General features: G+C 43.0%; 1 protein-coding gene across 5 annotated transcripts in view; it reads left to right on the forward strand.

The window, feature by feature from the left end:
- LOC115149052 (plastin-3) overlaps positions 1-13040 on the forward strand; it is a 31859-nt gene that overhangs the window by 1868 nt on the left and 16951 nt on the right. For 3 of the 5 annotated variants that reach the window (XM_029691529.1, XM_029691531.1, XM_029691528.1), the window contains exons 2-3: positions 9050-9155; positions 9423-9574. In XM_029691529.1, the coding sequence (XP_029547389.1) occupies positions 9092-9155; positions 9423-9574 (216 nt within the window). In that variant the 5' untranslated portion in view covers positions 9050-9091. Of the gene's footprint in view, positions 1-9027; positions 9156-9422; positions 9575-12735; positions 12853-13040 lie in introns of those variants that run through there. The other 2 variants (XM_029691530.1, XM_029691532.1) reach the window with 2 other exon arrangements.

The following is a 13040-nucleotide window of genomic DNA, read 5'->3' on the forward strand; positions in this document are numbered from 1 at the left end:
GCTTCAGAGTTCAAGTAACAGACACATCTCAACATCAGCTGTTCAGAGGAGACTGTGTGAATCAGGCCTAAGTGGTTGAATTTCTTAGTGTGTTTGTATATAAAACTAGTGAAGTCAGTTAAGAACAAATTCTTATTTACAATGATGGCCTTCACTGGCCAAACCCCGACGACGCTGGGCCAATTGTGCGCCGCCCTATGGGACTCCCAATGGCGGCCGGTTGTGTGAGAGCCTGAATTGCTGCAAATAAACGACTACTAAAGGGCAACAATAATAATAAGAAGAGACTTGGTTGGGCCAAGAAACATGTGCAATGGACATTAGACCGGTGGAAATCTGTCCTTTGGTCTGATGAGTCCACATTTTGAGATTTTCGGTTCCAACCGCTGTGTCTTTGTGAGACGCAGAGTAGGTGACTGGATGATCGCCATGTGTGGTTCCCACCAGGAAGCATGGAGGAGGTGTGATGTGGGGTTGCTTTGCTGATGACACTGTCAGTGATTTATTTAGAATTCAAGGCATACTTAACCAGCATAGCTACAGCATTCTGTAGTGATGCACCATCCCATCTGATTTGCGCTTAGTAGGACGATCATTTGTTTTTCAGCAGGACAATGACCCCAAACATACCTCCAGGCTGTGTAAGGGCTATTTGACCAAGAAGGAGAGTGATGGAGTGCTGCATCAGATGACCTGGCCTCCTCAATAATCCAACCTCAACCCAATTGAGGTGAGTTGGACTGCAGAGTGAAGGAAATGCATCCAACAAGTGCTCAGCATATGTGGGAACTCCTTCAAGACTGTTGGAAAAGCTTTCCAGGTGAAGCTGGTTGAAAGAATGCCAAGAGTGTGCAAAGCTGTCATCAAGGCAAAGGGTGGCTACTTTGAAGAATCTCAAATGAAATGCACTGCTCAAAAAATTAAAGGGAACACTTAAACAACACAATGTAACTCCAAGTCAATCACACTTCTGTGAAATCAAACTGTCCACTTAGGAAGCAACACTGATTGACAATAAATGTCACATGCTGTTGTGCAAATGGAATAGACAACAGGTGGAAATTATAGGCAATTAGCAAGACATCCCCAATAAAGGAGTGGTTCTGCAGGTGGTGACCACAGACCACTTCTCAGTTCCTATGCTTCCTGGCTGATGTTTTGGTCACCTTTTGAATGCTGGCGGTGCTTTCACTCTAGTGGTAGCATGAGACGGAGTCTACAACCCACACAAGTGGCTCAGGTAGTGCAGCTCATCCAGGATGGCACATCAATGCGAGCTGTGGCAAGAAGGTTTGCTGTGTCTGTCAGCGTAGTGTCCAGAGCGTGGAGGCGCTACCAGGAGACAGGCCAGTACATCAGGAGACGTGGAGGAGGCCGTAGGAGGGCAACAACCCAGCAGCAGGACCGCTGCCTTTGTGCAAGGAGGAGCAGGAGGAGCACTGCCAGAGCCCTGCAAAATGACCTCCAGCAGGCCACAAATGTGCATGTGTCTGCTCAAACGGTCAGAAACAGCGTCCCACCCCTGGTACACCCTATCAACAACAGGTGAAATATCAAGAGCGCCAAATTTGAAAACAATTAAATGTCATAATTCAAATTTCTCAAACACACAACTATCTTACACCCTTTGAAAGATAAACATCTCCTTAATCTAACCACATTGTCCGATTTCAAAAAGGCTTTACGGCGAAAGCATAAAGTTAGATTATGTTAGGACAGTACATTGAAAATAGCTGTGTGTAATGTTTTGTCAATGCAAAGACACGCGTCACCAAAAGCAGAAAACCAGCTAAAATTATGCACTAACCTTTGACAATCTCCATCAGATGACACTCCTAGGACATTATGTTAGACAATACATGCATTTTTGGTTCTATCAAGTTCATATTTATATCCAAAAACAGCGTTTTACTATGGCGTTGAGGAAATCTTTTCCCTCCAATACCGCCAGTCAAATCAGCACAACAAATTAAGTAATTACTATTTGAAAACATTGGTAAAATATTATATTGTCATTCAAAGAATTATAGATTTACATCTCTTGAACGCAACCGGATTGCCAGATTTAAAAATAACCTTACTGGGAAATCACACTTTGCAATAATCTGAGCACTGCGCCCAGAAAAATACGCTTTGCGATACAGACTAACCGCCATGTTGGAGAGATCAAAAATACTATGTAAATAATCCATAACCTTTGATTCTCTTCATCAGATGTCACTTCCAGGAATCCCAGGTCCATAACAAATGTAGTTTTGTTCGAAAAAGCTTATTTATGTCCAAAAAGCTCTGTGTTAGCACATGATCTAAGCCCGCCGGACTTCTCTTCATGAAAGAGGAGGGAAAAAATATTTACGTTCGTTCAAACATGTCAAACGTTGTATAGCATAAATCATTAGGGCCTTTTTCAACCAGAACATGAATAATATTCAAGGCGGACGATTGCATTCTCTTTTAAAACGTATTGGAACAAGAGTACCCAACATGAACTCGCGCGCCAGAGTCTTGTCGGCCACCACCGTTCCAAGGCTCTTGTTCGTTCAGTTCTCACAGTAGAAGACTCAAACAACTTTGTAAAGACTGGTGACATGTAGTGGAAGCCATAGGAAGTGCTCAACGATTAATAAGCCCCTGTGTGTTTCAATGGCATAGGCTTAAAGGTAATTCAACACATCAGGTATCCACTTCCTGTCAGAATTTGTCTCAGGGTTTTGACTGCTATATGAGTTCTGTTATACTTACAGACACCATTCAAACAGTTTTAGAAAATTCAGAGTGTTTTCTATCCAAACCTGAACAATAATATGCATATTCTAGCTTCTGAGTTGGTGTAGGAGGCAGTTAAAGATGGGCACATTTTTTTCAAAATTCTCAATACTGCCCCCTATCCCCAACAGGTTTTTAAGGACATTACATCAAAGTTGGATCAGCCTGTAGTGTGGTTTTCCACTTTAATTTTGAGTGCGACTCCAAATCCAGACCTCCATGGGTTGATAAATTGGATTTCCATTGATTTATTTTTGTGTGATTTTGTTGTCAGCACATTCAACTATGTAAAGAAAAAAGTATTTAATAAAATTATTTCTTTCTTTCAGATCTAGGATGTGTTTTAGTGTTTATTTTTTTGAGCAGTATATATTTTAATTTAACTCTTTGGGTACTACATGATTTCATTTATTTCATAGTTTTGATGTCTTCACTAACATTCTACAATGTAGACAATAGAAAAAATAAAAACCCTTGACTGTATATGGTGTCCTAAAACTCTAAATCAAGTAGCTAAATGAGCCATGGTATGACCATTGTAAAACAATTACATATGTAAGCTTAGTATCAATACAATATAGTGGTAATATTTGATCAAGCTAAACTACAATCTGTTTCGGTTGCATACACATTTGCAGATGGTATCGCAGGGAAATGCTTATGTTTCTAGCTCCAACAGTTCAGTAATATCTAGCAACAAACTAAGTTTCAAAAACATGAATTAAGATATCAGAAAGCACCAGGTCCAGAATATAAATGGTGTACAGCAGTAGTTATATAGGATGAGCCATGACTAGACTAGTTTATGCATATTTGGAAAGTGTTCAGACCCCTTGACTATTTCCACATTTTCTTACGTTACAGACTTAAACTAAAATTGATTGTTTTTCTTCAGTCTACATAAACCCCATAATTACAAATCCACAAGTTTTAATACATTTTTCAAATGTATAATAAAATATCATATTTGAATATTCAGCCCTTTTACTCAGTACTTTCAAGCACCTTTGGCAGCGAATACTTCCTCGAGTCTTTGGTATTATGCTACAAGTTTTGCACACCTGTATTTTGGGAGTTTCTTCTCTGCAGATCCTCAAGCTCTCCGGTTGGATGGGGAGCATCACTGCTCAGCTATTTTTCAGGTCTCTCCAGAGATGTTCGATCGGGTTCGTGTCCAGGATCTGGCTGAGCTTAAGGCCATTCAGAAACTTGTCCTGAAGCAACACCTGCATTGTCTTGGATGTATTCTTAGGGTCGTCCAGATGGCAGCTGAACATTCGCCCCAGTCTGAGAACCTGCTCTAGAGCGCTCAGGACTTCATCAAGGATCTCGCTTTGCTTTGTTCATCTTTGCCACGATCCTGACTAGTCTCCCTGTCCCTGCCACAGAAAAACATTACTACAGCATGATGCTGCCACCAAGGGCTGGTGCCAGGTTTCCTCCAGACGTGACACTTGGCATTCAGACCAGATAATCTTATTTTTCATGCTCCGAGTCCTTTAGATACCTTTTGGCGAGCTGTCATTTGCCTTTTTACTGAAGGGCTTCCGTCTGGCCACTCTACAATAAAGGCCTGATTGCTGGAGTGCTGCAGAGATGGTTGTCCTTCTGAAAGCTTCTCCCATCTACATAGGAACTCTAGAACTGTCAGCGACCCTCAGGGTCTTAGTCACCTCCCTGACCAAGGCCCTTCGCCGATTACGGCGTTTGGCTGGGTAGTGTCGTGTCTTTGGCTATGCCGGATTAAGTGATATGATATTCTATAAAATCCTTTCTCTGTAATTCATATTACCTGATTGAGCTAATCATGTAAATGTAATTAACTAGAAAGTCGGGGCACCACGAAAGAGTGTTTAGAGCTGTTATCTTCCAAATAAACTCTGAAAGACCTAGTAATATTTTATCAATAGCGGTCAATATTAATCGTCACCTTATTTCAGTCTCAACCAAGAATTTACAACTTTCAGATATCTTCACGAACCCTGGCTAACAAGTTGAATCAGCAATACAAAATTGGGTTTATTTATTTACTAAATACCTAACTAATCACAAAATTACAAATACACAGAATGCAAATTGTCATACAGAAAACGTCCCTGGTGGACGGAACCTGTATGATGGCTTGTTACACAAAGAGTGGGGGTTGGGCTTGAATGAAAGAGCAGGAAGACTGAGGAACAAAGGGAGAAGCTAAGCTTTCGTAAATATAGTATCATATGTGTTCTAAATTACTGCCCATTTGGAAAAGGAAAATGCAATAAATATTTACTCTGAGCTGCGCTTTGGTAGGTTGGTTGTAGATGCTGGCCGTGTTGGCCTACAGAGATCTTCCTGTCCTCGGAAGAATGTCTCTGGTGGTAAATTGGATACGTTGTAGTATCTTCGTTGTGTGTTAGACTGGATACGTCGTCCGTCCTTTCCTAGCCCACGTTTACAGCTGTTGTTGCTAACTCAACGGCTAGGATGTCTCACTTCTTTAGTGAATAAGAGTTAAAAGTTCATACCATTCACAACCAAAGCTCACGCTGAGGTTGGCTTAGTTCTGTAGTTGACATGTTAGTCCTTTTTAACGTATGGACCGTCGTCCTATCGTCCTCGGAACAGAAGGTTACATTTTCGTCAAGGGCTTATATAGTGGAGGGAGAGGGGTGTGTTTCATAGTTTATAACCCATGTCTCTTCACAGGGGCGGGCCACTGATTGAGCAGGGCTCTAACCTTAGGAAGCTAAAATTACATTTAATCTTTTCACATAGTTGCATTTAAATTGTACAATTCCATGTGAACCTGATAACTATAATGTGTAGACTTTCCCAGATACAGTTTCTCGTCCTGTCATAATGTCTCAGATGACAACCGAACTGACATCATATTCATCAAGTACCAACGCATATTTTCAACTGGTTCTATTACCGAAAAATGGTCCCCCCCCCCCACTTGTTTGATGTTCCCAGACTCTGTTTAACAAAGGCTATTCAAGAATCCTTCAGTAGAGTCAGAGAGCGAGGGAAGAGTCATGCCAACGTCATGACAGTAGCCAGCACTAGGAAGAGTCTTGGTGGTTCCAAACTAATTCCATTTAAGAATGATGGAGGCCACTGTGTACTTGGGCCTTTAATGCTACAGAAATGTTTTGGTACCCTCTGCCAGATCTGTGCCTCGACACAATCCTGTCTCTGAGCTCTATTGACAATTCCTTTGACATCATGGCTTGGTTTTTGCTCTGACATACACTGTTAACTGTGTCTTTACTAATCCTGTCTTTACTAATCCTGTCCAATCAATTAAATTTACCACAGGATGACTCCAAGTTGTAGAAACATCTCAAGAATGCTCAATGGAAACAGGATGCACAGGAGCTCAATTTCAAGTCTCATAGCAAATTGTCTGAATAATAATATTATTATTAGTATTGTGTGTAGATTGAGGATTTTTATTTAATCCATTTTACAGTAAGACTAACTTAACAATGTTGAAATAGTCAAGGGGTCTGAATACTTTCCTATGTAAACAGGATTTAAATGAACCTGTGTTCAGTTACTTTGTGCATAGGGCAGCAGTCGCTAAGGTGCAAGGTTGAGTAACCGGGTGGTAGCCGGCTAGTGACATTGACTAAGTTCAGGGCAGGAGACCTGTTAGTGATAGCTTTTTAATTCTCATGGCCATGGGATGGAAGCTGTTTCAGTCTCTGTCCCAGCTTTGATGCACCTGTACTGTCTCCGCCTTCTAGATGGTAGCTGGGTGAACAGGCCGTGGCTCTGGTTAGAGGTCCTTGATGATCTTCTTGGCCTTCCTGTGACACCAGGTGCTGTAGATGTCCTGGAGTGCAGGCAGTGTGGCCCCAGTGACACGTTGGGCTGACCATCACCCTCTGGAGTGCCCTGCGGTTGCAGGCACTGCAGTTGTTGTACCAGGTGGTGATACAGCCCGACAGAATGCTCTCGGTGGTGCGTCTGTAGAAGTTTGCAGATTTTCGGGGCCAAGCTGAATTTCTTCAGCTGCCTGAGGTTGAAGAGGTGCTGTTTTGCACCTTCACACTGACAGCTTGGTGGAGGGACCATTTTCAGGTCCTCAGTGATATGCATGCAGAGAAACTTTAACATAGGAAATTGCTGCTTTCTGGGGGGAAAAATATTGCCATATATATTTGTTTTGACAATTTAATTTCCAGTTTTGATAAAGAGTTTGAGAAACCAAAGCACCCCTTTGCCCCCTTTAGTGTATGCAATCAATGATCTTCATTCATGGTTAGTGATTACACATTTGGTCTTTTGTTCGTCCTGTTGAATATGTGCTTGTGATGCCAGAGGCTGATTGGTAGAGACGGGTCCTATTGGAGCAACCGAACGGACTGATCTTATCTTATTTGGGGATAGGAAGTAGATGGGGTGGGTGGAGGAGTCCTGATGGCTCAGGTTTTCAGCTGAGGAGCAAAATGGCTGAGGATACTTTTATTTTTTTTATGGCGGAGGACCCTTCATGATTCATTAAACTGTCGCACTCGTTCTGCTGGTTTGGCAGTAGAGTGGTCTGGTCACTAGAGGGTCTTCTTTAGTTGAGGCAGAATATGACCCAAAGCTGAGAACCATTCACACAGACCCAATACCTGTATTTTGGTTACGGGGACTGTGAAAATACAGGAGTCATGACTCTGACTTTAGGTGGGCTTTAATATACTGCCCCCCCCCCACCCCTTTCAGCTATAAAAGGAAGCAGGCATTGTAAATTAGTGGGATTTTGGTCTGTTTATGAAAGGGATAGGTTCCTAAGGACAACTTCTTGCATACAGTAATTTAGAGTTCACCCTGAACTGATACACGTTACTACAGATTTATAAACTAAGCAAAAAAAGAAACGTCCTCTCATTGTCAACTGTTTATTTTCAACAAACTTAACGTGTAAATATTTGTATGAATGTAACAAGATTCAACAACTGCGACACAAACTGAACAAGTTCGACAGACATGTGACTAACAAATGGAATGTGTCCCTGAGCAAAAGGGGGTCAAAAGTAAGTCAGTATCTGGTGTGGCCACCAGCTGCATTAAGTACTGCACCAGATTTGCCAGTTCTTGCTGTGAGATGTTACCCCACTCTTCCAAGGCACCTGCAAGTTCCCAGACATTTCTGGGGGGGAATGGCTCAAGCCCTCACCCTCCGATCCAACAGGTCCCAGTGTAACACTCATTTCTTCAATGATAAATGCGAATCCGACCATCACCCCTGTTGAGACAACTGCAACTTGTAAGTGAAGAGCACTTTTTGCCAGTCCTGTCTGGTCCAGCGACGGTGGGTTTGTACCCATGGGCGACATTATTGCTGGTGACATCTGGTGAGGACCTGCCTTACAGCAGGCCTACAAGCCCTCAGTCCAGTTACAGATGGATTTCAGCCTATTACGGACAGTCTGAGCACTGATGGAGGGATTGTGCGTTCCTGGTGTAATTCGGGCAGTTGTTGCCATCCTGTATCTGTCCCACAGGTGGGATGTTAGGATGTACCGATCCTGTGCAAGTGTTTTTACACGTGGTCTGCCACTGCGAGGATGATCAGCTGTCCGTCCTGTCTCCCTGTAGCGCTGTCTTAGGTGTCTCTCAGTACGTAGATTGAAATTTATTGCCCTGGCCACATCTGCAGTCTTCATGCCTCCTTGCAACATGCCTAAGGCACGTTCACGCAGAGACGCTGGGCATCTTTCTTTTGGTGTTTTTCCAGAGTTGGGACACTCGAGGCCTTTCTAAGTTTTCACTGTGACCTTAATTGGCTACCGTCTGTAAGCTGTTAGTGTCTTAACGACCGTTCCACAGGTGCATGTTCATTAATTGTTTATGGTTCATTGAACAAGCATGGGAAATGGGGTTTAAACCCTCTACAATGAAGATCTGAAGTTATTTGGATTTGTATGAATTATTTTAAGACAGGGTCCTGGGGGAAAAAAAAATTATATTTTTTTTTGTTGCTGAGTCTGTCCATATTGATGGCATCAAAGTTCTCAGGACAAGTGACACATGGATGCAATAGCATTACTCTAACACATTTCTCTAGTCAGTTTGCTGGATACTGTAAGAGTGGGAGACATTTTCTCTTAACTGGGGAAGGGTTGACTGGCCCTTGAGCATTGTCTTGGGCCATTTGCTCTGCGGACCCAGGTGACAAAGTGCACAGAAGTTGGGGTGGGGCCTACACACTTTCTACTGCCTCATGAGCTGACTGGTTCTGGACTTCTGTTCCCTGTCTCGGTCTAATGTACCAACCTCTGACAGTGTTCCCTGTTTGTCTGTACAGAACCCACCCCTTGACTGACCACCTCAGATCATTTTCATCAAGATGGCAGGAAAGATTAGCTCCAAAGATGAACTGGAGGAACTGAGAGAGGCATTTGGCAAAGTTGGTGAGTAGGCTACATCTGATTTTAGTTTGATTTATTTTCTGCGTTAGTATGGTCATAATGAATGTTTTCATAATGTTACATTACACACCTGGGCTAATAGTCTACAGCTGCTACATTGTACAGTCCCTGACTTTTTAGTCATGTTAGCTTCTCCATTTTTGTATTGTTTGGGAACCATCCCAGGGTTCCTAGAAACAAAGATTGTGTTTGCTGAAATTTTAGTAAAAAAGATTCATGATATGATTAAACTCCTGTCTGCGTTTGTAGACCTCGATGGCAATGGCTCCATCTGCGACTACGAGCTCCATGAGTTGTTCAAGGAGGCAAACCTTCCCCTGCCTGGCTACAAAGTCAGGGAGATCATCCAGAAGCTGGATCGCAACAAGGACAACGAGATCAGCTTTGACGAGTTTGTATCAGTGAGTCATGAGGGGGGGGAGAAAGTCTAATTTTGCAACAATGCTGTAATCAATATCAGTAGTACTATTAAAAAATGTACGTAGAGTAGAACAAAAACACATGAAGGAGAAACGAGAACATGAGTAAGGAACCTATATACAGGGTAAATCCAGAGTGTCAATACCATATTTGCAATGTGCAGGCAGGGATACTGGAGTGGTAGGGTTGTGCATGTGTTGTAAGGTGACTAGGCATCAGGATGTATGCTAAACAGAGTAGCAGTTCTACGGAGGGCTGAGTTTCAGGTTTTCGCTCCGCCCTTGTACTTAATTGATGACTTCGTCACATTTAGTAAAGAACTCCTCTCACCTGGTTGTATAGGTCTTAAATGAAAGGGAAAACCCCCAAAACCTGCAGACACTAGGCCCTCCATGGAATGTTTGACACCCCTGGTGGTGTGTAGAGCAGAGCTCTCCAACCCTGTTCCTGGAGAGCTACTGTTCTGTAGGTTTTTGCTCCAACCCTAATCTAGCACACCTGACTCTAATAATGAGCTGCTTGATTAACTGAATCAGGTTAGTTACAACTGGGGTTGGAGTGAACCTTCAGGAAGGTAGCTCTTCAGGAACAGGTTTGAAGAGCCCTGGTGTACTGTGCATAGAGACCGTGGACCATGCAGGTAGTCCATGTAGTTATTTTGTTAGCTATTTAGCAGTCTTATTTCTCTCAACTCCTAAACCTAAAATGGTCTTAACAAGTGAGGACTGGCAAAATGTCCTCACTTCTCAATTTTAATTGATGACTTCTGGTACTCAGAAGTATAGTGAAATATGTGTACGTACACACAGAAATTAGGTCAGAATAGTAGTGTTCCCTTATTTTGTTTTGCCTGTGAGGACATTAATTTACAGGCCTGTGCTAGTCTCCATGTTGAGTAATGATGTGACATCTTGCATCCCAAAAGAAAGAACAAATTCATAATCTCTTCAAGGCTATTTCTCAGAGCTCAATGATGAGGAACTTTATTTTTGGGGGACAATTTAACTTGAATATTCAGCCTTTTTTGTATGTGTTAGCATAGCCTCAGTTATGTTATTACTGTATATTTGTCAGAGGGGGTTGTGCTATTACTTTTACAGTTGCTATAATGGATTACATTTGTTTTTTTATGTTGAGATGAACATGAACCATATCCATTCATTGAAAGCAAATTAAATCACAAAGGCATTATTTATAAAGGGAAATGCATACAATTGTGGTTACTATGGGCTTCCTCTATCTACAGTGCATAAGCCATGTAAGCTAACTAGAGTTGCACATTTTGGGGAATATTCAGAGGTGGAAACTTTCCATGGGAATATATGCTTATTGATACCGTTTCAAATGTAAACTCAGCAAAAAAGAAACCAGTACCCTGTCTTTCAAAGATGATTCGTAAAAATCCTAATAACGTTACAGATCTTAATTGTAAAGGGTTTAAACACTGTTTCCCATGCTTGTTCAATGAACCATAAACAATTAATGAACATGCACCTGTGGAATGTTCGTTAAGATACTAACAGCTTACAGACGGTAGGCAATTAAGGTCACAGTTATGAAAATGTAGGACACTAAAGAGGCCTTTCTACTGACTGAAAAACACCAAAAGAAAGATGCCCAGGGTCCCTGGCTCATCTGTGTGAATGTGCCTTAGGCATGCAGAAAGGAGGCATGAGGACTGCAGATGTGGCCAGGGCAATAAATTGCAATGTCCGTACTGTGAGATGCCTAAGACGGCGCTACAGGACGGACAGCTGCTCGTCCTCGCAGTGTCAGACCACATTTAACACTTGCACAGGATCGGTACATCCGAACATCTCACCTGCGGGACAGGTACAGGATGGCAACAACTGCCCTAGTTACACTTGGAATGCACAATCCCTCCATCAGTGCTCAGACTGTCCGCAATAGGCTGAGAGAGGCTGGACTAAGGCTTGTAGGCCTGTTGTAAGCCAGGTCCTCACCAGACATAACCGGCAACAACTATGGGCACAAACCCACCGTCGCTGGACCAGACAGGAATGGCAAAAAGTGCTCTTCACTGACGAGTCACGGTTTTTGTCTCACCGGGGTGATGGTCGGATTCGCGTTTATCGTCGAAGGAATGCGCGTTACACCGAGGCCTCTACTCTGGAGCGGGTTCGATTTGGAGGTGGAGGGTCCGTCATGGTCTGGGGCGGTGTGTCACCGCATCATCAGACTGAGCTTGTCATTGCAGGCAATCTCAACACTGTGCGTTACAGGGAAGACATCCTCCACCCTCATGTGGTACCCTTCCTGCAGGCTCATCCTGCCAGCGACGAGCCCGGATCTCAATCCCATTGAGCACGTCTGGGACCTGTTGGATCGGAGGGTGAGGGCTAGGGCCATTTCCCCCCCCCCCCCCCCCCCCAAATATCTGGGAACTTGCAGGTGCCTTGGTGGAAGAGTGGGGTAACATCTCACAGCAAGAACTGGCAAATCTGGTGCTGTCCATGAGGAGGAGATGCACTGCAGTGCTTAATGCAGCTGACATATTATTCCATTTGTTAGTCACATGTCTGTGGAACTTGTTCAGTTTGTCTCAGTTGAATCTTATGTTCATACAAATATTTACACGTGAAAATAAACGCAGTTGACAGTAAGGACGTTTCTTTTTTTGCTGAGTTAAGATAGTAAAAAAATATCTCTATGATAAATATATCCAAACATAAACCTTTTACCTTATCATAAGTAGACATAATTGCAAATGATTAAATCCTTCCAATATAAAACCCCCATTTAGTTACGAATTGAACTTTAATTAAATGAGTTGACTCTTCACATGGAATGATTTCACTGAACAACAAAAGGGAATATTGAATGATCCCCAATGATCCATCGCTTCTCCCCAAAAAAAAACGTTTTTAACATGCAGCTGTAAAATGATAGTCTAGAAACTTAAACTTTGGTTGTCTTCCACTCAGGCTTCCATGTCTTCTCCTTAGACCTCAATGTCCACCACTTGAACATCAGACTCTGAAGCCTCATTTTCACTGTCACTTTCCAACCTTGTTGAGGATGGCTCATTGTCAGACTCAAAAAGCCTCAATTTGCCCGGATGCCCACCAATTCTTCAACCCTCGTATTGGTGTGTGTGTGTGTGTGTGTGTGTGTGTGTGTGTGTGTGTTCCCAAACAAGGACCAGTTGCGCTCTGAGGTGGCTGATGTTGGTGGGATTTGGAGGATGATGGAGGCAACGGGGGAAAGAGCCTCAGTTTCACGAAGTCCCTTCCACCAGGTGACTGATGAGATATGTTGGCACGACTGCCATATTGCATCTCCTTCCCAAAGCCCTTGCTTGGAAGTGTACTTCGCCAGACTGCCAAGAATCTTGCCCTCATCCAGCCCAAGGTGGCTACACCAGTAGTGTTGACACCATAGGCCTTGTTGATCTCTGCACTAAACAGGATGGTCTTGCCAGCATAC

The sequence above is a fragment of the Salmo trutta genome, chromosome 15, assembly GCF_901001165.1.
Source record: "Salmo trutta chromosome 15, fSalTru1.1, whole genome shotgun sequence".
Taxonomy (NCBI): Eukaryota; Metazoa; Chordata; class Actinopteri; order Salmoniformes; family Salmonidae; genus Salmo; species Salmo trutta.